Genomic DNA, 26,670 nt, shown 5'->3' on the forward strand with positions numbered 1-26,670 from the left:
CATACAAGACCAATTGTTTTTAATATACCAGTAAAAACTAAAGTCAAAACAAGCATATAAATAGTGCAAAATTGTTACAAAACGGAAGGAGTATTTGACTATTTGATACCAAGATATCAAATGATTTGGTACGTACCAATTACAATTTGGCTACATAACCCAAAACTGTATTGCTACAAATTTTTTCTCCTGCATTCAACACTCAACTATTGAATCGAATAATATCTTAACTAAACACAACAACATCGCACCAAAAAAAGAGTGGAAGTATTTCCTCTCTCTTTGTTTGTGGATCTGCTTTGGTAATTTTTATAACTTGATCTTGGTAATTACCGTCAATTTGGTAATTAACTTTGTCAGTATTATAGTAGTTACTCGATAATGTTACAAAGGTTACTTGATCAGTATTATAAGGGCTACCTTATTCTTTTATAAGTGATCACACGGTGTAGCCAACCACACACAAGACGGGCTGATTTTTTAATATAAAGAGTTCCTGGGACCATTAAAATATATAGAGACTTGAAATAAAATATATTGGGACCTGGAATAAAGTAAATCATTGAGACCATTATAAATAAAGGTTATACATGAAAATAAAGAGAGTACTTCCTCTGTTTATTTTAAGTTGAAATCTTTCTATTATCACACTTGACAATGCATGTTTTTAACGATTAATATCTCTAATTATCAACATTATAAAATCATAAAAAGTGGATATTGAAAAAATATACATTGAACCGATTCAAACAAGATTCCACATGAAAATGTTTTATCGTATCCATAAACCACAAAAGCGAGTCAAAGCGTGTTGTGTAAACAGTGTAAAAGTCAAACGATGTCAACTAAAAAAACAGAGGAAGTATTATAAAGGATTAAAATAAAAAATAAGACTATATTTTTTAAAATGTCCACAATAAAAAGTGAGACTAATTAATTTTATGAAATAGACGGAGTATATTGTATGAAAAGTTTAATATGGTAGAGGAAAAGCAACAATTTATGGCAATACTCAAAAACACCATTGATTATGTCAAAATATTACACTATCTTTGTCGGCACAACTCATCGACAATAACATTTGTTAGGGTAGTTCATCCCAAGTCCCACATGGAAGAAATAAGGAAGAGAGTGAAAGATTATAATCCTCGATTATTCACAATAACCAACGTTAGGCTATATACAAAACTGGAGCCTGCAAATAGGCGTCACAGTAGGCTAACAATTAGGAGCTTAATTGATAAGCTTTGACTATAAGATATACATTACAAAAATATCTACAAGATATATTTAACACTCCCCCGCGGTCGAAGCGGGAGACTTACGGACACTGAGACTGTCCCTAAAATCTTCAAATAATACCAGTGGAAGGCCCTTAGTAAAAATGTCTGCTATTTGATGTCTAGAGGGCACGTGAAGCACGCGGACCTCACCCCGAGCCACTTTTTCCCTGACAAAATGGATATCCATTTCAATATGTTTGGTCCGTTGATGGTGAACTGGATTTCCTGATAGATAAATAGCACTTACATTGTCGCAATAAACCAGAGTAGCCTTTTTAATCGGACAATGCAACTCTAATAAAAGATTCCGAAGCCAACAAGATTTGGATACAACATTCGCCACCCCACGATATTCTGCCTCTGCACTAGATTTTGACAATGTTGGTTGTCGTTTCGACGACCAAGACACCAAATTGTCACCCATAAATACACAATAACCAGAGGTAGATCGTCGTGTGTCGGGACATCCACCCCAATCTGCATCTGTATATGACACCAGAGAAGAAAAAGAAGATGGGTATAAATGAAGACCATAATCCAATGTACCTTGAACATACCGAATAACCCTTTTTAGAGCTGACATATGACCAACTCTGGGATCATGCATATGTAAGAAAACCTGCTGAACCGCATAAGAGATATCCGGCCTAGTAAAAGTAAGATATTGAAGAGCCCCGGCAAGACTCCTATAGAGAGTGGGATTATCAAATTTAGTACCCGATGTAGCACTAACCTTTGACTTTGTATCAACCGGAGTAGAAGACGGTTTACATGAAGACATCCCTGCTCGTTCAATTATCTGTTCAGCATATTTTCGTTGAGACAGAAACATACCTCCTTTGTTCCGGGTCACAGCAATACCCAGAAAATAATTCAGAGGGCCAAGATCCTTCATAGCAAATTCAGAGCTTAGAAGTTCCATAATAGAACAACGAAGAGCATCAGATGAAGCAGTGAGAATTATATCATCAACATATAATAAAATGTATGCCATATCAGACCCCTTACGATAAATAAATAAAGAATTATCCATTGTGCTGTTAGTGAATCCAAGAGAGATAACATAATCAGCAAAACGCTTATACCAGGCTCGGGGGGCTTGCTTAAGTCCATATAATGACTTACGCAAGAGGCAAACATAATCTGGATGGTCACGATCCCTGTAACCCAAGGGTTGATGCATATATACAGTTTCCTGTAGCTCACCGTGAAGAAAGGCATTTTTGACATCCAATTGATGAATTGGCCATGCCTTTGAGAGAGATAGACTGAGAATGGTACGAATTGTAGCCGGCTTTACCACTGGACTAAAAGTCTCCTCACAATCAATGCCAACCTGCTGTGTCTTGCCATCACCTACAAGACGGGCTTTGTGCCTCTCAAACACACCGTTAGATTTTTCCTTGTGAGTAAAAATCCACATAGAACGAATCACATTAACATTAGGGGGACGTGGCACTAATTCCCACGTCTTATTTTTAATAAGAGCATTATATTCATCATCCATAGCCATTTTCCAATTCGAGTCTCGAAGAGCAGCCACTGGATTACGAGGTAAAGGGGATCTCGTAATAGTAGTATATTATGCATAGCGATTCCAGGCCTCCATTGCCGTAGCGTCGGGTTCAAGAATGGTATTCAAAAGATCATTGGATATGGTGGCATAAATCCAAGAGAGGACCATTGCATCAAGAGTAGACCAAAGGTCTGGATCATCATCGGTCGACGACGAGGCCTTCTCCTTCTCCTTCCCTTTCTCAGGGGGGATGATGTGATGTAAGACCCGGTGAGACCGTGCGGTGATCTTGAAAAGTTCCGCCCACGTTGAATATTGAGCATTGTTTCCCATTTCAAGAGTAATGGAGATGAGAGTTTTGATGTTTGTAACAGCTAGAGCAGGGTGATAGGAATGTTTAGACATATTTAGACTGCTGGAGAAGAAAAGAACGGTGAAGAGAAAGATCAGTGTGGGCGGGGGAGTTAGGGTGCAGCGGAAGAGAGATCGATAAACCCTAGAACTCGTGATACCATGAAAGATTATAATCCTCGATTATTCACAATAACCAACGTTAGGATATATACAAAAATGGAGCCTGCAAATAGGCGTCACAGTAGGCTAACAATTAGGAGCTTAATTGATAAGCTTTGACTATAAGATATACATTACAAAAATATCTACAAGATATATTTAACAGAGAGGACTTCCTTATAAGTGAGTGCATACTTTAAATAGTATGAGTGCTCAAAAATAAATTCATATGGATTAGGCCCAAAGTGAATAATATCATATTAATGTGGAATGGAGTGTGCATGCGACTCATTAAGGTGGGTGACCCGTGCCAAACAACATTTACACGTATTAGTCGTATATCTATTTTTAATGCTCTAACCAATTAGTAATAGAAACGGTTAATTGATTTGATTCGAGTTAACAGAAATTTGAATTTTGTTTTTTTCTTGCAACAGAAACAAGTGCTATCATTGACAAAGCACATAAAAGAGAAAGCTATAAAAGAGTTCTATTGCAAGGAACGACCAGCAACCTTAGGCATTGTAGACATGGGGTGTTCCTCCGCAAACAGCTTGAATGTCGTGTTCGATCTCATAGCCATCGTTGATAAGGCTCGTCGAGAACTTGGAATAGGACCTCAAGAGTATCAAGTCTACCTAAATGATCTTCCGGAGAACGATTTCAACACTATCTTTAGGTCAATTGGAAGCTTTAAAGATAAGCTTAAGCAACAATTGGGAGATGATTTTGGCAGTTGTTACATAAATGGTGTCCCCGGAACTTTCTATGGCAGACTTTTCCCCAAAAACCATTTACAATTTGTCCATTCTTCATATAGCCTCCAATGGCTATCTCAGGTAATAATAATATCTCTTAGCTTTCTTCGTTAGATTTTTACATATAACAAGTCTTTTGCGTAAGAATACTAATGTAGAATTATTTAAAATAATTGGTTTGAATATTGTAATAATATATTGAAATAGAGATGATTGAGGACTTGTTTTTATAACTACAATTGGAGAGAAGAAACGTTAGACTTGCCTGCCATTGTGGATGCTCTTAATTAAGTTGAGATTCAATTTTATAAAAGAAATTATATACGTAATTATAACGTTATAATATTGTACGTGCCATTTGATCATCGTACTTTAGGTACCAAAAGAGATAATGGACAACAAGGGGAACATTTACATAGCAAGGACGAGCCCATCTAATGTGCTTGAAGCATACTATAAGCAATTTCAAAAGGACTTCTCAATGTTTTTACAATGTCGGTCCGAAGAAGTAGTAGAAGGAGGTATAATGGTGCTTACTATATTGGGAAGAAAAAGTAGTGAACTCTATAGTAAGGATTCAAGTCATATGTTTGATCTTCTTTCTACTGCGCTCAAAGATATGGTTTCTGAGGTATTTAATACTATCCCTATCAAAAACAATTCGATATTTTGTTCGACTTATATATATTGCTTATTAATAAGGAAATTTTGTTTTTTATCACCTCACAAAAACACGAAAATTACTTTTACCACCTTCCAAAAAAAAAAAGTTTTACTTTACCACCTCATAAAAAACACGAAGATAGGTTTTACCACCACTTAACGGTTTCCATTCAAAAATTCCGTTAAGTGTGGCCCACAATAACATGTGTCAGCATTTTATTTGTTCAAAAAAAAGAGAAATTAAAAAAAAAAAACCTTAAACTACCCCATCCACCACCACAGCGCCACCCTCACCGCCTTCCCCCCAACTCACCACAACCCTCCCCGAATCCATCACCCGCGTCGCACCACCAGCCCCAACCCACCTGTACCCTCCCCCTCCTTTCCCGCAACCATATCGCCCCCAAAAACCACCAAACCCAAAACCCTCGCCCCCCTAAACGGCCACGAATCCGGCCTTAAAAGGCCGAAATCAGCCGGTTAACGCTACTAAGCCCCAAAACCGGCCGATTTCGGCCATTTGTGGCCAGATTCGTGGTCGTTTTGGGGAACGAGGGTTTTGTTGTTTTCGGGGGCGACATGGTTGCGCGAAAGGGAGGGGGAGGGTTCAGGTGGGTTGGGGCTGGTGGTGCGACGCCGGTGGTGGGTTCGGGGAGGGCAATGTTGGGTTGGGAAGAGGGCGGTGGTGGCGCTGTGGTGGTGGCTGGGTAGTTTTAGGGTTTTTTTTTTTTTGGCCAATAATAACACGACACGTGGCTTTATGGGCCTACTTAATGGATTCCTAAACGGAATCAGTTAAGTGATGGTAATACCAAATTTTTGGAAATTTATCTGGTGGTAAGGTAAAACTTTTTTTTGGGGAGGTGATAAAAAACAAAATTTCCTATTAATAATTCATTGCTAAAATCAACTTTCTATGATAAGCTTTCTAAGGTCCTGTTCTCTTCACCTTATTTTTAGTGAATTGAAATTATTTTTACTGAATATTCTTATTTATAAGTGAAGAGAACAAGACTATAAAACCACATAATGTGAAGCAAAATACACAATAATTTTCGCTTTTACTCAAGCATAGATTAAGCAATAAAGTTAACCAAATTAAAAACATTAATATTGTACAGTATACCTTTGTAAAAATTGTAATAATTATGCAGGGTATCATAGATGAAGGTAAGCTGAATAAATTTAACATCCCTAATTACACGCCATCAGAGGCAGAGCTACGGTTTTTAGTGGAGAAAGAAGGATCATTTGTTATGAATCAAATTCATATTTCCGAAGTTAACTGGGAAGCAGATGATCAATGCATAAATTCTTCGAAGGCGGCGTTACTTCATTGTGACTTTGTCAAGTGCATGAGATCTGTGACTGAGCCTTTACTCATAAATCATTTTGGAGAATCCATCATTGAAGAGTTGTTCTTACGGTATACTCAACTCGTTCGAGTCTCGATGGCCAAGGAAAAGAGTGTTTTCATCAATGTCACGATGTCACTGACGCGAAATGGTTGATTATTCATGAAGGAAACTTAATTTGTTGTTGTTATTTCGATTAAGGATTTTCTACTACAACGATTTGTACTACAAAATAAGCTCATCATGCATCTAGGCTCTGTTACATTCTTCCCTTGTTTGTTTTATATTTCAACGTGTGTCTTCATTTGTCCTTAAATATGCTCTTTCAAATGCCTTTTGTAAAATTGATCAAACACAGTCCAACACATAAAATTTTATCAAGTTATTAAATACATTGGTGCTTTTTCTATTTGGAACGGTTACTTATAAGGGTTACTTATTCGGGAATTATTTAATCAGTCACGGGTTTCTTTAGGAATTACTTATTCAAAGGTTACTTAGCCGATCAGGGGTTACTTATCCGAGTTACCTAGTCAGTAAATTAGAGGTTACTTATAAGCAACCCTTGTGAGTAATCCCAACTACATAAAAAATTTGTGTAAATATATAGTACTTTAAAAATGATCAAGTTATCAAATAGAACTTTAACATCTATGAATCAATGAAAACATTCTAGGTTATATTTTGATAAGCATCCATTTTCATTGTATAAATTATGTAATGCTTGATGTAATTAAAACAATGGCAATAGCCTAATAATATAAGTACTTTCAGATTGTGTTAAAAAAAAATGAAAACATTCTAGATCCATCATTGATTGTTCTAGTAATATACTGTCTTTTTGCTTAACAATCATGATATTATAATAAAAAGTCAAGATACTATACTTGCTCGCTTACTTCTAATTTCAAGTGACATACACATTTTATTCATGCATGATTGAAAGCGTAAAAAAATCAAACAATAACCTCTTTTTTTCTGTTCAACAGGTTTAAAAGCTAGATTAAGGGTACAATAAGCTGGATATTGTATCAACCGGATATTACTCTAACTCCTATGATCTTACAATAACCTTCAATATTGAAAATAAAAATAGAGATGAGAGATGGGAAAGAATAAAATACACATTTTATTCAATCATTGATAAATTAAACTACAAAGTAACATACTAACTCCGTTAACAGTTATTTGCAACATTATAAAATACACAGTTTATTCAATTAATGATAAGTTAAATTGCAAAGCAACATATATACTACCTCCATTAACAAGTATTTGCAACATTTACCAAAAAAGGGTAAATGTTTAATTTAATACATAACTAATGGATGATATTTTAATACATTTCGTAACAAGTGTTTCACTAATTAATATCCTTGTGTCACGATTTAATTTGAAATGTCACTTAATAAATGTCTTAGAATATAATTTGAAGCTTCACTATATTAATTAACTATACATTGATATATTTTACACTTTTTTTACTTCGGTGTTGCAAAAAAATTTAAGAGTAGTGGAAAGAGATCGAGAATATATATATATATATATATATATATATATATATATATATATATATATATATATATATATATATATATATATAGGAAAATGCTATACATAGCCCTAAGGGCTACATATAAGCATTTAATTTACTCTTGAAAATTGTTTAAATTTAAAAAATCATGACAAAAACACACTAATTACACCGATTTGCGCGTGTTTTTGTCATGAATTCCTAACTTTATACATTTTCCAAGAGTAAATTCAATGCTTATATATAGCCCTAAGGGCTATGTATAGCATTACCCATATATATATATATATATATATATATATATATATATATATATATATATATGTTGGAAATAGTAATGCAAACGGATGACTCGCGCCCGATCGGGCGAAGGTGGTCAAGGAAAATAGGGAACTCTCGCGCCCGATCGGGCGGGCTTCGCCCGATCGGGCGGGCTTCGCCCGATCGGGCGGGCTTCGCCCGACCGGGCGACGGACAAGAGTTTTTTCTACGAGATCTCTCGCGCCCGATCGTGCGGGCTTCGCCCGACCGGGCGGCGGACTCAAGTTTTTGACGAGCCCGATCGGGCGGCTTCGCCCGATGGCTCGCCCGGAATGGGGATTTCAGATCGCCCGATCGAGCGGTGTCCGCCCAACCGGGCGCGACACTGCGTCTGGAAAAAACTGATCTCGCGCCCGATCATCGGGCGGCAGCTCGCCCGATCGGGCCAGCCTTTTTCATAGGTCGGTTTGATTACGTGTTTCCTTTTCTAGGACTCATATAAATACGAGTCTTACTTTTTCGTGACATGATTCACTCTTCTAGCCGAAAACACAAACCTACCTTTTGAGATCTGAACAGTTCTTGAGCAATTCCACTCTTCGAGTTCGGGTGCACGGATTACGGAGAGAGTTGCGTTAAACTTGGGGGGCGTGCGTCACTAGGAAACTTGTACCGGTGGTGGCGTATTTCGCTTCTAAGGCAGTGGATTATTGTTCCACGGCGCGACTGTGAGTTTGAGATCTTCAATCCAAGAAAGTTCTAATCTTTTATTGTTTGTTATTGATTTCAACAGTTATTTTTCCAACAATTTAGAAGCGAAATAGAATTTGATTTATTCTGTTGATATCATGACTAGCAATTCTCAAACTCGTCTATACCTAGATCTGTCTAAGGTTGAGTCTCTTGATGGAATTAATTATAAGAGATGGTCACAAAGGATGTTGATTGCTTTTGAACTAGTAGAGATTGATTATGTTTTGTTTAGGGATGCTCCAAAACCCATTGAGCAAACCAATACCATGATTGAAATTCCTAGTACCCCTGCTCCTGGGAATAAAGAATCTAGTTCTAGTCAAAGGATCACTACTATTATTGCTAATGAATCTGAAATCAAGAAATTTGATCGTGATAATAAATTCATTAGAGGTCATCTTTTGAACAGCATGAAAAACAACATATTTGATTTGTATGTCAATATAAAATCTGCTAAGGAGATGTGGGAGTCTTTAGAGAAGAAATATGGTGCTGATGATGCTGGGAAAAAGAAGTATGTGACTGGAAATTGGTTGAATTTAAAATTGGTTGATACAAAGCCTATTATGGACCAAGTCCATGTGTATGAAAATTATGTTGCTGAAATTCTTGCTCAGGGTATGAAGATGTGTGAAATCCTTCAGGCTAATGTCTTGATTGAAAAATTGTCTGATTCCTGGTCTGATTATAGAAATCACCTCAAGCATAAAAAGAGGGATCTAACCCTAGAAGAACTTGTGAGCCACATGAAGATTGAGGAAGCCAATAGGCTTAAGGATGTTTCCTCTAAGCCTAAAAATGTGTTAGCAATCAAGGCTAACCTTGTTGAATCTGGTGCTGACTCTGACAAGAAAACAAGTGATAATCGTGCCAAGAAGGGGAACTCTGAGAAGAAGGGAAATCTCTAAGCTAAGGGCAAGATTGGGAAGAAAGTCACTGGCAAGTGTTGGTCATGCGGTGAAGTGGGGCACTTTGCTTCACAGTGCAAAAACAAGAAGAAGAAAAATCTGAAATCGAGTGGAGGAATCAAGGGTCATGCTCATCTGGTTGAGAATGAGGATGAAGATGTCATTGTTGCAGTTGTTTCTGAAGTCAATCTGGTTGAGAACAACAGTGAATGGATCGTGGACACTGGTGCATCTAAACACTTCTGTGCTAACAAGGACCTGTTTGTCAGTATGGAAGATGCAAAGGAAGGTGAACAAGTCTACATGGGAAATTCAAGCAGCTCTGAGGTACTTGGAAAGGGCAAAGTGGTTCTGAAGCTGACTTTAGGGAAGACCTTGGCTCTTCACAATGTGCTGTATGTTCCTTCTCTTCGTAGAAATTTAATTTCTGGTGCTTTGTTGAACAAAGTAGGAGTTAAGTTAGTTTTTGATGCTAATAAACTTGTGTTAACCCGTAATGGGGAGTATGTTGGAAAGAGTTACCTTAGTGGGGGCCTATTTGTTCTTGAGATTGTAACTGTTCCTTCAATGAATAAGATTTCTACTTCTGCTTATATTGTTGAGTCCTTTGAATTATGGCATAGTAGATTGGGTCATGTTGGTGCAACAAAATTGAAACAAATGAAAAGTTTAAATTTGCTCCCAAATATGTCATTAGATGGATTTGAAAAATGTGAAGTGTGTGCGGAGTCTAAATTCGTGAAGAAACCCTACAAATCTGTCACGAAGAGAGAGACCACACCACTTGAGCTAATTCATTCAGATTTAGCAGACTTTAAGAACTTGGAAAATAGAGGCGGGAAACGCTACTATATCACCTTCGTTGATGATTGTTCTAGATATAGCAGGGTATATCTTTTGAGGACGAAGGATGAAGCTGAGTCCAAGTTTCTTGTGTATAAGGCAGAGGTAGAAAAACAGTTGGAGCGGAAAATAAAGAGAGTTCGCTCAGATAGGGGTGGAGAGTATGGCTCCGATTTCCTCAAGGACTTATGTGAAAGTGAGGGAATCATTCACGAAGTTTCGGCCCCGTATACTCCGCAGCATTATGGTGTGGCAGAGAGGAAAAATAGGACCTTGAAGGAAATGATGAATGCAATGCTCCTAAGTTCCGGGTTGCCAGACAATTTGTGGGGTGAAGCGGTTCTATCAGCTAATTATGTACAGAACAGAGTAACTCACTAGAAGTTAGACAAGACTCCATATGAAATATGGAAGGGTTATGCTCCAAACTTGAATCACATGAAAGTGTGGGGGTGTCTAGCTAAGGTGGGCTATCCATCGTTCAAGTGCTCAACTATAGGTTCTAGGACCTATGATACAGTATTCATTGGCTACGCTGAGAATAGTGCCGCATACAGGTTTTTGAGTCTGGAAGATCGCTCTATATCTGAATCTCGTGATGCAGAGTTCTTTGAACAGGTATTTCCTTTGAAGAAAAATTTAGTTACTAACGATGTCTCTTCAGTTCCTTCATTTGCAGAGCCAGAAGATACTTCCCCTAGGATTGAAAGTGAGATTCAACCTAGGAGAAGTAAAAGGCAAAGAGTGGAGACAAGCTTTGGACCTGATTTCCTAACAGCCTTTATAGCAGAGTGCGGAAATCTAGGTGAGTTCGAAGATGATCTAGATGAGGTCATGTTGTGTCTACAAGTTGTGGATGAAGATCCGAAATCGTTTGAAGAAGCTATGAGTTCAGTGGATGCAACCTTCTGGAAGGAAGCTGTAAACAGTGAACTTGACTCAATCATGTCGAATGGAACCTAGGAGCTTGTGGACCTGCCAAAAGGGAGCAGAGCTATTGGGTGCAAGTGGATTTTCAAGAGAAAAATGAGAACCGATTGCACCGTGGAAAGGTTCAAAGCTAGATTGGTGATAAGAGGATTCACTCAAAAATTTGGCCTTGATTATTTTTATACTTATTCTCCGGTGACTAAAATTGCCACTATTCGTGTTTTGTTTTCCTTAGCTTCATCTTACAACTTGATTGTGCATCAGATGGATGTTAAGACAGCTTTTCTAAATGGCGATTTGGAGGAGGAGATCTACATGGAGCAACCTCCGGGTTTTGTAGTTCCTGAGATGGAGAATAAGGTGTGCAGACTAAAGAAATCCTTATATGGCTTGAAACAAGCTCCGAAGCAATGGTATGAAAAATTTCATAAAACTATTCTTAGTTTTGGTTTTGTTGTCAATGGTAGTGATGCATGTGTGCACTCTAAGATGTTTGGTGCGCAATGTGTGATATTATGCTTGTATGTTGACGACATGCTCCTGTTTGGCACAAACATGTATGTCATAAATGAAACTAAGAAATATTTAAATTCAAAGTTCGAGATGAAGGATTTGGGAGAGGTAGATGTGATCCTTGGTGTTAAAGTTACTAAAACCAAGAAATGGTATTTTCTGTCTCAGTCTCATTATGTGGAGAAAATTCTGAAGAACTTTAATTGTTTTGATTTGCCTCCATTGAGAACTCCTTTTGATCCTTCTGGAACTTTGGTGAAAAATGTGGGGGACGGTGTGTCTCAAACTGAATATGCTAAGGTTCTTGGTAGTCTGATGTTTTTGATGAATTGCACTCGCCCTGATATTGCTTTTGCTGTTAGTAGACTTAGTCGCTATACTCATTGTCCTAGTGAGCAACATTGGGTTGCTTTGAGGCGTGTGCTCAGATATCTGTGTGGAACCATGTCTTGGGGATTGAATTTTATTGGTCATCTTGTGGTTCTTGAAGGGTATTGTGATGCAAATTGGGTAACGGATAGTGATGAAACAAGCTCTACAAGTGGCTATGTGTTTACCCTTAGTGGGGGTGCAGTTTCATGGAAGTCTAGTAAGCAGACATGCATAGCTAGATCAACTATGGAAGATGAGTTCATTGCATTGGATCTTGCTATACAAGAGGCAGATTGGTTGAGAAATTTGCTGATTGATATTCCTTTATGGGGGAAGCCGTCACCACCTGTTTCTATGCATTGTGATTCACAAGCCGCTATATGTGTTGCTAAAAATAGCGTTTAAAACGGTAAGAAAAGGCACATAAGAGTCAGACACGAGTCTGTTAGGCAGTTTATTGTGAATGGGGTTATTTTGTTGGACTATGTTCGAACAGAGAAAAACCTGGCAGACCCTTTTACTAAGGGCTTGAGTCGTAGACTAGTGGTGGAGTCATCAACTGGTATGGGTTTAGGACCTTTGTTGTAATGACTTGAAATGGTAGCTATTCTAGCTATGTGACATGATACATTGGTTTTTAATAAATCAGGAACCTGTTTTGGTTATTTTGTTTCATTGAAATGAATCACGTGGATTTGTTATATGTGTATCATGTGTTTGAATCTATTACTCTATAAGAGTGGTAAGTTTTACCAGTTAGATTCTGTTAGGATGAGTTTATCTCTTAATGTCATTAGTCCAGTTGTTTTCTGAGCAGGGATAGGTGGAGGTTCTTAAAGAGTTAAGACCTTTGTCCCAGTGGCTCTTAAAACAGGATAGATAATGACACCGAAAGTTGAAGGGTTGAACTTATGTTCTTAATGTTCTAGTTCCATTGCATGGATTTCTTTGGTTTGCAAGGTGCTTAAACATGTTTAAGCCTGCAGGGAAAGACCTTTGAATTTGCTGGGAACGTGTGTGAGTAACACATAGGATGAACACCTACGTGAGTACGAGAGGTGGCCTCTCTCAAGGGAAGACTGAAGTATTGTTTTCCTGAAGTACTCATGAGAGCCCAAGTGTTGGCCAAGATTGGCGGAGTTGCTTAAGCTCTAAAGTCAAGGTATGTGCATTCAAGGTCCCTTCCTCGCTCCTAGGAGTTCAAATCTTAGGATACTCACTAGGGAAGTGTTGAAAACCTTGTGCACTAATGTGTTAGTTCAAACCTTTGGATACTAGCATTTAAGTACTAAGACTTTCATTTACTGTTCAGATTTCATGTTGAAGATCCGCTCGCTTTAGTGGGGGATTGTTGGAAATAGTAATGCAAACTGATGACTCGCGCCCGATCGGGCGAAGGTGGTCAAGGAAAATAGGGAACTCTCGCGCCCGATCGGGCGGGCTTCGCCCGACCGGGCGACGGACAAGAGTTTTTTCTACGAGATCTCTCGCGCCCGATCGGGCGGGCTTCGCCCGACTGGGCGGCGGACTCAAGTTTTTGACGAGCCCGATTGGGCGGCTTTGCCCGATGGCTCGCCCGGAATGGGGATTTCAGATTGCCCGACCGGGCGCGACACTGCGTCTGGAAAAAACTGATCTCGCGCCCGATCGGGCCCGCCTTTTTCCTAGGTCGGTTTGATTACGTGTTTCCTTTTCTAGGACTCATATAAATACGAGTCTTACTTTTTCGTGACATGATTCACTCTTCTAGCCGAAAAAACAAACCTACCTTTTGAGATCTGAACAGTTCTTGAGCAATTCCACTCTTCGAGTTCGGGTGCACGGTACGGAGAGAGTTGCGTTAAACTTGGGGGGCGTGTGTCACTAGGAAACTTGTACCGGTGGTGGCGTATTTCGCTTCTAAGGCAGTGGATTATTGTTCCACGGCGCGACTGCGAGTTTGGGATCTTCAATCCAGGAAAGTTCTAATCTTTTATTGTTTGTTATTGATTTCAACAGTTATTTTTCCAACAATATATATATATATATATATATATATATATATATATATATATATATATATATATATATATATATATTGGTTCCGCTGAAAACAAGATTTATGCTGAAAACAAGGCATATGCTAAAAACAACAAATCTTAACCATTCATTATTATCACAAAAGATCAGATCTTTCCAACCTTACATATAACCAATTCATCCTTTTAAAGGTCACTACATACTAAAATAAGGTAACTTTATCTAAATTGATGACATTTACATAGAGTCATTATATATAAAAATAACGTAACTATATTAATTTGAAAATAATTATATAGAGGTCACTGTATATAAATTTAGGGTAATTATATCAATTTGATCCTATTTACCTAGAGGTCACTATATGCAAAAATAAGGTAAGGATTTTTTGTGAAAAACTACCTTTTAAACTCCAGATTTTGCGAAAAACTACCCTAAAAACAAAATGTTGTAATTAACTACCTTATAAAATATAAAATGTTGTAATTGACTACCTTCTACCGGAATGACACAATTATCAAAGGGGTTGCAAATAAACAATATAAAATATGATTAATCGTATTGTTAAGGAAAAGAGTTGGTATAAAGCGGGAAAATTTGGGAGAAAGGGTGGAATTAAGTCATTAAAGGATCATGTGACCCTCACATGACATGTTCAACACCGAAAAATAAAAATCAAATGTGTTATTCTGGTGGGAGGTAGTCAATTACAACATTTTATATTTTATAAGGTAGTTAAGTACAACATTTTATACTTTATAAGGTAGTTAATTACAACATTTTATTTTTAGAGTAGTTTTTCGCAAAATTCAAAGTTTAAAAGGTAGTTTTTCACAAAATATCCATAAGGTAATTATATCAAGTTATACTAATTTTGTCGACATTTACACAGAATTCACTATATATAAAAATAAGGTAACAATATCTATTTGACGACACTTGCATAGAGGTCACTAAATAAAAAAATAAAGGTAACTTTATCAATTTTGACGACATTTACACAAAGGTCACTATATATAAAAATAAATTAACTATATATATCCTTGATAACTATATACAAATAGAGGTAACCATATCATTGATAACTACATTAATGGTGCATATATGCAAAATTGTAAACAAAAGTCAGTATATATATATATTATTGATAACTATATACAAAAAGAGTTTACTTCGGAGTATATATTAAAACAAAGATATCATTACATGTCAAAAAAGAATTACTATATGTAAGCATATGTAGGATTTGAACTTACATCCCATGTGTACCGGTAATTACACATTGCTCAATCACTTGAGCTAATAGGCTTTCAACGCACCAACCCAGAATAAACTCTAATGTAAATCAATATTAGTAAATTTAAAAAATCACCATTAAATTCAGAAAAATCAAAAGTAAATCAATATTCGTAGCTTATAAAATCACTTCAACAAGCTCAACCCCAACATTCTCACAATACAACATGTCAAAAGCATAAAAAAAAAATACAAAACACATACAAATTCCAACTTATCAACATCAATTATAAGCAATAAAAATCCAACAAAATTACGAATTTTCCCCAATAATTTTCCCCAATAAACAAGGGAAAAAAAAACTCAATCTTCCATAAGCATTCTTCTCGAGGCCATCAGCAATGTCTTTCCTCAAAAACTTCTGCGTCGCATTTCGTTTTCGTCGGACAACTTCGATTTGGGTTCTCGTCTGCTTAATCAACGATTTACTGCAATTTCAATCCAAAAAAAAAATCAAAATCAATGAAATGAATCAAAATCCAGCAAAAATGAGAAAATTAGGTTGAAAAAGTGAAACAAAAATTACGAAAACGAAACTTAAGTCGAAACTCAAAAATTCAAATCAAATTGAAAAAACCAATAAAAAAAACTTGCAAAATTCAAAATTAAACAAAAATCATGAACGAAAAATACAATGGACATATTAAATTTCCAGTTGAATCTACAAAAAAATACGCATGAAATTCAGGCAAACAAAATTGCGGAAACCTAAGTACCTCAAATCAAGCAAAAATAGCGAAATTAACACGAATAACTTACTTGATGATAGATTGTAGAGCTGAGAAATTGCTGAAAATCAAAGTAATTGAAGCTAGATTTGAAAAAGTAGCATGAAATTGGTAGAAGAATTGGGAAACTAAGAGAGAGAAAGTAGGGAAGGGAGAAATTACGTGCAAATGAAAGAGGATAGAGAAATTGCTGTCATTTTGCTTGAATTTGGGGGAAAAAATCTCAATCGTAAGATGAGGGGTGAATGATAGATCATAATCTACGGTGGAGATTGCATGTTTTCAGTTCTAATAATCTTGTTTTCACGTGATCCACACTCTATATATATATATATATATATATATATATATATATATATATATATATATATATATATATATATATATATATATATATATATGCCACTACTACAAAATTGGCCAAAGAGATTGGTCCAAATTAGCCAACGAGACTGCCTTAGAGGCGGTCTCTTTGATAAAGATACTTCTTTATTAGAGGCGATCTCTAGAATGAGAAAGCTAAGACCGCCTCTTAAATACAAGCGGTCTCAATTTTTAGGAAATTGAGACCGCATGTCTTAAATAAGCAGTCTCTTTCTTGAGAAAAGTGAGACCGCTTTTCAACTCAACGGGTCTCTTTGGTCTCATTTTAAATAAAAAAAATATTTTTTTTATAATTACTCGTACAATTCATCGATATTAACATCAATAATAACTGATATAATTTTATTTATTTATTCCATTATTAAATCAGAAGTTAAAAAAATAAGAAGTAAAAAAATAATTTTTGTATTTCATACACTCTAAAAATTATGTACATTTTACAGATATGAATGAAAATTCAATACATAAATAAAAATAAAATTTTCCAGAAATGATGACTATAAAATTCCTAGATCATCTATTGCAGATTTCTTCAGTTCAAACTTGAAAATTGAGATATCGTTACCTACAACCACAAATACAAACGCAAATATTATTATCCTGAAAATAAAACATAATAAGGAACAGATTGAAAATAAAAAAACAAACATCTTAAAACGAGATATAAAATAAAATTCGTTTACAATAAAAAAAAAATGAGAAATTGTTCAATTTAACTAATGAAATACGAGAATTAGTTTTAAATGATATTGAACAAAAAATCAAAGCAAGAAAAATATACTAATATCAAAGACAGCCTAATAAAGAACAATTCGTCAAGAAATTCTCAAAGGAATAAAAAAATACCAGAACTTAAATCTAAAGCGCTAAAATCGAAATTGAAAATGGAAACAAAAATAGAAAATCAAATGCAAAATTAATAAAGATGAAAATTACTAGATCTGACTAAGAAAGGTGTTTTTAAATGAAAATATCATAATAAATTGGCGAAAACAGGTTTTGAAACAAAAAAATTTATAAGCAAACAAACAATCTACTTTCATGGCTAAACAAAAATTCGAAAAAATTATTGTTTTTTAACAATAAAAAAGGATGTTAAAAGGCAATAATTATAAGAAATTTAGATTTTTCATCAAGAAAAACCGAAAAAGGTGAAGATTAACACTTAATAACGAAAAATAATACAAAACTCACCTTGGCAATATAGATCTTGAAATTTTGAACCAATATAGTGAAGATTGAGAAATAAGCAAATGATGTAAATTTCATTTTATTTTGTGTGAGATTCGTTTGAGAAACCAGAAAAATGAGGAAGATGGATCGAGATGAGAGGAGAGAGAAGAGAGAGAAAGAAAATCAGAAATGAAATGAGAGGGTGAAGAGCGGCGGAGGACAAAGTGAGAAAGTGAAAAAGTTCTAGGTTTGGGACTTAATTAATGGGCTTATGGCTGCCTACGTGTATATGGGAAAATCAATTCGAGAGACCTGTTATTTAGAATAACGGGTCTCTCTAATTTCTCACATTTAAAAAAAAAAAAAAAAAAACATTCAAGAGACCAGTTATTATAATTGACCGGTTTCTTGGTTATTACGTGAGACCTGTCATCTAAAATGACGGGTCTCTCTATATTCCTCGATTTTTTTAAAAAAATCCCAAGAGACCTATTTTCTTTAATGACGGGTCTCTTTGATATTTCGAGAGACCTGTCATCCAAGATAATCGGTCTCTCCTCTATAAGAGACCTGTTATGCACTTAACCAGTCTCTTAATTTGGGTCTCTTTGGCCATTTTTGTAGTAGTGCGCGCTTTGACTTTTACACCTTTCACCGCTCCTTTGACCGTGTTTTGTGAATAATATGTAAGGAAAAATATATTCATGTATGATCTTTTTGGATTCGTCTCAATAAGTACTATCATAATATATTACTTTTATAATTTTTACTTATGGAGAATTGAAGTTATTGATCGTTAAAGTTTTATATTGGCAAGCGTGATAAAAGAAAACACGTCAAGTAAAAAAGAACAGAGGAAGTATATTCTTGCAATGACACACCTGCCTTGCTCAATTTTTTTTTTGGCAATGACGCACCTTTGGCCGGAAAAGAGGGTTTCACTATGTTTTCTGGCGTTGACTTGACCTTGTGCAAAGCACGTGATCTCTTAAAATCACTCTCCAACTACGCCAACGACTAGAGCGCCACCGAAACCTCCTTGCCCACCCTACCAAAACCGCCTTACCCACCCCACCACCACCAAAACCACTCTCTCTAGTGGCATTTTGGTGGGTGGTATAGTTGAATAAAAGTGGTTTTAAGAGGTGACGTGTCTCGTACGTGGTCGGGTCAATGCCAGGAAATAGGGTCAAATCCTCTTTTCCGGCCAAAGGTGTGACATTGCAAAAAAAAAAATTCATTAAACTGTGTTATTGCAAAAATTAAAAAAAAAATTATAAGGTGGTTTCTTGTAAAAAAATCACTTATAAAATGTGGCTTTTTTTTAACAAAATTTCTTATTTTAAATACTTGGTCGAACCTTTTTTTTTTTAAAAATTCATTTCTTTTTTTTTGAAAATAAAAATATGACTTTTCGAAAGTATTTTTTTTTATCTTCATAATTATTTTATTAAAATCACTTTTTAATAAAATCAAAAAATAAGATTAAATTAAAATCTAAATTTTTTTTTTTCATTGATCTTTGATGTTCTTCAAGATTTTTCATCCATGGATGATATTACCCACCAATTCATGATCTTTATCCCTTAAATTCACTCTCGCATCGACATAGAATGAACATATATATGCCCCAATCTACAAACCATCTGAGAATGAAAATAAGGTTTGTGCGAATTTAGGTTGTTTTTTTTTAATCCTAGAATAATACATTTTAAGTGGACAGTCTCAATCAAGGGATGCAAAATCGGCAATTATATGTGTTCATGAAGCAAATCTTGGAAGAAATCGTAAAATATTTTCTTCAAAACCTTATATGATTAAAAAAAAATATCGAATATTAAATTTTAACTCTTGTTTTTGTTTTAGTTATTCACCAATATGCTAATTAGACATTACCTATAATAAGCAGTTTTATTATTTATTCGTCTACAACCATAAAGAGTTTTGCAATCATATTGAATGCTACAATTATGAATTTTGTGATTATATTTAATGTTATGATCAAACAATTTTTAGTAGATTAATTATCAATGCAAATTCATTTTAACTATTAATAATTGATCTGAATTACATTGAAAACTTTAACATGTTTATTATCAATAGAAGTTTATGATCGTATACATTATATGTCATTACATTATAAAATGATATATCCCAAGCTTATGTCATGAATTAAAATATTTAATTATTTAGAAATTGAATGTGATTCAACTAATTAAATATCAACGAAGAACGACCTATAAATTATTTATTTAATCTGGCACGTCACTAACGTATTTTTGCAAATTAAAATAACTAATACTACAATATTGTTTTCTAAAAGAATAACTAATCAACAATTATATATATATATATGAACCTAAGTCTTAAAGGCCTTTTAATATTTGACAAAGATTGCCAGACTAAACTTGTGTTACAAATCTTACAATATGCCAATTTTAAAAATCATATTTTCAATAAATCGAGTTATTATAGTTAATTACGTACCACTATAAATTGTATTCCATACATTGATACTATCATAATAAAGGTATAGAATGGAATATTTAGTAATCCTAAATTAGGTTCATATAAAGGGATATCAATTAATAAGATGATTCCAAAAAATAAAATGGATATAAATTGATATCCCTTTTATATATGACCATTATTGGTCAAAGTTTTTAAATAAAATAAAACTTGATATAAATATAAAGTATAATAATGAGAAAATTCCAACAAGATCTTACATGACTACACTAGTAGAAAAATACAAAAAGGCACCGAGCCATTCCCACCGGTTTTTAAAAACTGGTGGGGAAAAAAAGGGGAAAAAATGAGGGAGAGGTATTGCCACCGGTTCAAATCGAACCGGTGGGGAAAATATTATTCCCACCGGTTTTGAACCGATGACTTTGTTATTAACCCTCCTATAAACCCCTAACCCTAACTCTCTCCTCTCCACTTCTCTTCTCAGCCGTTCTCCTCTTTTTCTCTCTCCTGCTCTCCCCTCTCCTCCTTCATTCTGTTCTCGTCTCCTTTTATTCTCCCCTCTCTTTCCCTTTCCTCTCTCCTCCTTCTCTTTCTCATCTCCTTCTCTCACTTCTCCTTTGATATCCTTCTCGTCTCCTTCTCCTTCGTTCTCTTCCATTTCCACCACCACCAAGAACACGAAGACATGTATGAGGTTAGGGTTTAATTCGATTTTAATAGATTTTTCTGGATTTAATTGTATTTAATTAATAGATTGTGGATTTTAATTGATTTTAATCGATTTTTTTTGGGTTTAATTAATCGATTTTTTGATTTTTTTGGGTTTAATTAATTGGTTTTTCTATGTTTAATTAATCGATTTTTGAATTTTTTTGAGTTTTTAAATCGATTTTAATTCGGTTTTTTTTATTTTAATCGATTTTAATTCGATCTCCTTCTGGATTTAATTCGATTTTAATTCTGGGTTTTTTTCTAAGTTTGTGAAAATTAATTTGTGGGTTTTTTCTCGATTTTTAACTAATTTCTGGGTTTTTATTTTTATTTTTGTTTAATTTTTTTTTTTGGGTTTTTTTAAATTTCTGGATTTTTACTTTTATTTTTGTGGGTTTTTTTAACTGATTTTAATCGATTTATGGGTACGTGCATAGTGTTCTAGTTTTTATTTTTTATTTTTTTCGCAACTTATTTATTTTAATCGATTTATTTTTTTATTTTAATTGATGCAGCTATATTGATTTAGATGTTAAATCGAAGAATCAGGATGCAGGAATATTGATTTAGATGTTGTATGGGTTTTTTTTTTTTTAATTTTAATGTTGTATTTTTTTTTTTGATTTATATTGTAATTTTTTTTTTTATTTATATGTTGTAATTGTTCGATTATATTGATTTATATTGTAATTTATTTCATTATATGTTGTAATTTTTTGATTATATTGATTGATATTGTTTGATTTATAGTTTGGTGTTGGATTTTTTTTTATTTAATGGTTCGATTATATTTCGTGAAAAAGACAAAACAAAAAAAAATTACATGTACATTGCACTGGTTAACTGGTGGCATTTATATGTAATACCAAAAAAAATAGAGTGGCAAGGTTTATTGTCACCGGTTAACCGGTGGCTATCCTTGTTTTTTCCACCGGTTTTGAACTGGTGGTTTTTCAAGGGTGTATTCCCACCCCCCAAATGCCCAGTGGTTCAAAACCGGTGGCATAGGGGGGTTTTGAACCGGTGGAGAATTGCAATTTTCTATTAGTGCTATATTAGAGCAACTCCAATGGTTGCTTTCAAGGACTAGCTTGCAATTTTAATAATTTTCAAGCTAATAGCCCAACCATTGGAGTATATTTAATAATTAGTTTGGTCAAGCTAATGCCAAGCAAATTAGCTTAGCTAAGCTAATTAGCTTAGAAATTAATTGTCTCTAATAAATACTAATTATTTAAAAAATAAAGCTGAAAAATCTAAATATTAATTAGCCTAACCATTGTGATATGAATTAGCTAGCAGGAATAATAGCTTTGCAATCTTAGGTGGCATGGCAAGCTAATTTGACAATTAGCTTGCCATTGGAGTTGCTCTTAAACAGGGAAGGAGGGTGTACACTTGAAGATTTTAATACTATTTTTATTTTTTAAAAAATATTATTAGAGAATATAAGAATTTGTGTTGAATTCATACTAATAAATTTGAACTCCTGCAATTTGCATTATTATTAATTTTTTGCTTCAGTATATATGTCAAGATAATCTCCCAGTGTTCATCTTCTCATTCAACATCAATCAAATATATATACAATCATATAGAAAGCTACTCAACGTAGGATTCTAATATATCTAGCTTAGGGAAAGATCTATCCTACTAAAAGATAATATACTATAAGATAATATACTAAAAGATAATTTATTCCCTAAATATACTATCTTATCTCAACATCCCCCCTCAAGTTGGAGCATAAAGATCTCGAATGCCCAACTTGGCAAGTAGTGTCTCGAACTGAGCCTTCCCCAAGGCTTTGGTAAAAATGTCTGCTAGCTGCTCCTTCGTAGGCACATACGAAGGTGAAATCAGTCCCTCCTGAATTGCATCTCTTACAAAATGAAAATCAATTTCAATATGTTTCGTCCTCTCATGGAAAACTGGATTTTTAGCAATGTACAAAGCTGACTGACTATCACAATATAATTTCATACCCTGCGGATTTAGTACACCCAAAGCTCTTAGTAGTTGTTTCAACCACTTTAATTCACATGTCGCAGCCGCCATCGACCTGTATTCCGCATCCGCAGATGATGTAGCAACAGTGGGTTGTTTCTTGGTTTTCCAAGACACCGGGGAAAAACCAAGCAACACAAACCAACCTGTCAAAGACCTCCTAGACAAAGGGCAACTAGCCCAATCAGAGTCACACCAACCTTCAAGTTGCAATTCACTATCCGAGCGAAGAAGTATCCCTTGTCCTGGATTTTTCTTCAAATAACGCACCACTTGAAGTGCGGCCTCCCAATGTGCCTCCTTCGGACTCTGCATAAACTGAGATAAAATATGAACATAATATGCTAGATCCGGTCTAGTTACAGACAAGTAAATTAGACGTCCAACAAGTCGTCTATATTTTTCCACATCTTCCAACACTCTGCCTTCCGCAAGAGCTAACTTATGATTTTGTTGCATCGGGAAATCTGCAGGCTTAGCTCCTAACAAACCAGTGTCAGAAATAATATCTAATGCATATTTCCGTTGGCAAATATAAATTCCCTGCTTACTTCTCGCAACCTCAAGTCCAAGGAAGTATTTTAATACTCCCAAGTCCTTCATTTTGAAACAATCTCCTAAGTATGCCTTAAATTTTGATAAGGCTACTTTATTGTTCCCTGCAACAATCAAGTCATCAACATATATCAACACATTCAACTGCAATTGTCCTTTGGTCAATGTGAACAAAGAATAATCTGAGTAGGATTGCTTAAACCCATATTTCTTCAAAGCTGCAGTCAATTTTGCAAACCAACATCTTGGAGCCTGTTTTAGACCATATAATGATTTTTTCATCCTGCACACATAATCAGAGTTATTTTTATTGAAAACCGGAGGAATTTTCATGTAAATTTCCTCCTCCAAGTCTCCATGTAAAAATGCATTATGCACATCCATCTGGTGTACCTCCCAATTTTTCACTGCTGCTACTGCCAGAAAAGTCCGAACTGTAGTCATCTTTGCAACCGGCGCAAATGTTTCATTGAAATCTAGCCCTTCAACTTGATGGTTACCCAGTATCACTAACCGGGCTTTCAATCTCAACAAATTCCCGTGCTCATCACGTTTCTCTGTAAAGACCCACTTACTACCCAAGGCTTTCTTCCCTGGCGGAAGTTTCTGAAGAACCCAAGTACCTTGCTCTTCTAAAGCTCTAATCTCTGCGGCCATTGCATCTCGCCAACCTGCATGTTTCATTGCCTCTTTGAAAGATCTAGGCTCATTCCCTGCTGTTATAGCTACAATATACTTTTTATGTTTCTCAGAGAAACGAGAACAATCAACAAAATATGTGAGAGGATAAGGAGTACCTGAGGGAGGTGATGTAGGAGTCGATGTACTTGAAGATGAATTGTATTTTCGTATTGTATGAGTCACAAAATCACGATATTTAACATTTGGAATTTTCGGCCTTTGTCCTCTCCCCAAGATCTCGGCATTCCCCACTTCCTCTCGCTGTTCTTCACGCACACGAGCAGCACAATGCTGCTGCTCATCACGCACACCGCAGCCAGCATCGTGCTGCTGGTCGTCTCCCCCACTGCTCCCCCCAACACCCGCTGGTGTACACTCGGGCTGGGCAGATTGGTGTTGGGGGTTTGTGGCGCCACCTGCACCCACTGGCTGGGTCGTGGGTGGCTGTTGCTCCTGCCTTTGTGGCTCGGCACATACTGCCAGCCACTCATCATCATCACCATAGCACACACTCCCACCTAATTGCTCGTGCCTCTCCATATTTTCCCTTACTAAATCCGTATTAAATGGAAAAATATTCTCAAAAAAACGCACATCACGTGACACAAATATTTCTTCGGTTTCTAAATCAAAGACTCTCCAACCCTTTTTCCCAAAGGGATATCCCAAAAAAATGCACCTTCTACTACGACTCGTAAATTTATCCCCCTTACTTCTTTGATTGTGAGCATAACATAGGCAACCAAACACCTTAATATATTCATATGAAGGAGGTTTATTAAATAATATGTCGAAAGGTGTTTTGTTTTCAAGTAACGGAGTTGGAGTTCTATTTATTAAATGACATGCCGCTAAAACACACTCTCCCCAAAATTTTAACGGCAAATTCCCTTGAAACCTCAAAGCTCGTGCAACGTTTAAAATATGTTGATGTTTTCTCTCTACCCTTCCATTTTGTTGAGGTGTTCCCACACATGATGTTTCAAAAATTATGCCATTAGTATTCAAATAATCTTTCAAGGAATTAAATTCCGTGCCATTATCACTTCTAACAATTTTAATATCATGATTAAATTGTCGTTTCACCATAGCCACAAAATTTAAAAACATCAATTCAACATCGGTTTTATTTTGCAACAAATAAACCCAAACACCTCTAGAAAAATCATCAACAATTGTTAAAAAATAACGAGCACCACATGAAGAAGGTATTCGATATGGACCCCACAAATCTATATGCACAAGTTCAAATATACGACTTGCTTTATTCTCACTTATAGGAAAACTAGACCTAGATTGTTTTGCACGAGGACAAACATCACAGACTTTAATAGTTCTTCTAAAATTACTACTCACAACTGGAATTAATCTCAAAACTGACTCTGAAGGATGCCCTAACCGTTGATGCCACAAGTCGAACGAAGAATCACCATCTACTGCTAGAATCTTCACTTGAGGAACTCCTCGGAAAAAATACAATCCATCCTCACGTTCACCCACACCAATCACCTTCCTCGTCTGCTGGTCCTGTATAACACATATTTTGTTAGTAAATTGTAAAATACAATGAGATTCATCACTTAACTGAGTGACAGAAATCAAATTGCAAGTCAACTGAGGTACATAAAGCACATTATCAAGTTGTAACCCTCCTGGAAAAATCACTGTGCCTAATTGATCCGCATTAGCCGACTTTCCGTCTGGCAAACCTACGGGACAATTTTGTATTCTCTTCACATTTTTTAGCAAGTTAAATTCACATGTAACATGGTTTGACGCTCCGGTATCTACAATCCAAGGAATTGTATTTGTCTTACCATGCAAGTGCCTGTTTTTGGGATTTAAAATCTCCAAAATTTGTTGAACTTGGGTAGCACTCACGCCTGCCAAGCTCGCTGCTGCATCTTCATTGGAAGTGGTGGCCTTTGCTTGCGACTGTGTAGCACCAGCAACCTTATTAGCTCTCACGGTTTGCTGTTGGGTTGAGGAATTTGCCGAGTTGCTGCCAGAATTGCGAGCCCCTCCACGGCCTGCTCCACGTCCTCCTCCACCTCCACCTCGACCTCGTCCTCGTCCACCACGACCACGTTCCCCCCACCACTCGGGGTAACCAATGATCTGATAGCACCCACTTTTGTCATGGCCTACTCGATTACAATGATTGCAAAACTTGTCACTATTATCCTCATATTTCTGTTTTGCCCGAGAATCCACCTTAAAGGCCACTGCATTCTCCACCTTCATACTACCTTCCCGCAAACTTTCGGCCATAACAATATTTTGGTATGCCACATCCACACTAGGCAAAGGGATTTGTGCGAGTAATTGAGTCCTTATTGCAGCATAATGAGCATCTAACCCAATTAAAAAATAGTGTAAGTAATCTTCTTCTCTAATCTGCTCCACCTGTGTAACTATATTGCAGTTACACTTCCCGCACTT

The 26,670-nt window shown here is 35.7% G+C and overlaps 1 protein-coding gene, 2 long non-coding RNA genes and 1 pseudogene across 4 annotated transcripts; 1 reads left to right on the forward strand and 3 right to left on the reverse strand.

Annotated features, from left to right (window-relative positions):
* Positions 1-2,865: 2,865 nt before the first annotated feature.
* LOC145642549 (uncharacterized) lies at positions 2,866-3,204 on the reverse strand. Its single transcript, XM_081693752.1, has one exon. It carries the CDS (start codon positions 3,202-3,204, stop codon positions 2,866-2,868), a length of 339 nt encoding a protein of 112 aa, XP_081549878.1.
* Positions 3,205-3,842: 638 nt separating this feature from the next.
* On the forward strand, positions 3,843-6,347 carry LOC145642550 (S-adenosyl-L-methionine:benzoic acid/salicylic acid carboxyl methyltransferase 3 pseudogene; annotated as a pseudogene). The gene is made up of 3 exons (XR_014115696.1): positions 3,843-4,151; positions 4,447-4,701; positions 5,888-6,347. The product of XR_014115696.1 is annotated as an S-adenosyl-L-methionine:benzoic acid/salicylic acid carboxyl methyltransferase 3 pseudogene (transcript).
* Positions 6,348-15,572: 9,225 nt separating this feature from the next.
* Positions 15,573-16,550, reverse strand: LOC145555597 (uncharacterized). The gene is made up of 2 exons (XR_014091515.1): positions 16,277-16,550; positions 15,573-15,945 (listed from the first exon to the last, which is right to left on the reverse strand). It is a non-coding gene; the product is annotated as an uncharacterized LOC145555597 (long non-coding RNA).
* A 468-nt stretch (positions 16,551-17,018) lies between these two features.
* Positions 17,019-18,108, reverse strand: LOC145555598 (uncharacterized). Its single transcript, XR_014091516.1, has 2 exons — positions 17,824-18,108; positions 17,019-17,194 (listed from the first exon to the last, which is right to left on the reverse strand). It is a non-coding gene; the product is annotated as an uncharacterized LOC145555598 (long non-coding RNA).
* Between the last annotated feature and the right edge of the window lie 8,562 nt (positions 18,109-26,670).

The sequence above is a fragment of the Chenopodium album genome, chromosome 8, assembly GCF_948465745.1.
Source record: "Chenopodium album chromosome 8, dcCheAlbu1.1, whole genome shotgun sequence".
Lineage (NCBI taxonomy): Eukaryota > Viridiplantae > Streptophyta > Magnoliopsida > Caryophyllales > Amaranthaceae > Chenopodium > Chenopodium album.

Coding starts and splice junctions, on each gene's coding strand:
- LOC145642549 (XM_081693752.1), bottom strand. CDS start 3,204: ATGTCTAAACATTCCTATCACCCTGCTCTAGCTGTTACAAACATCAAA.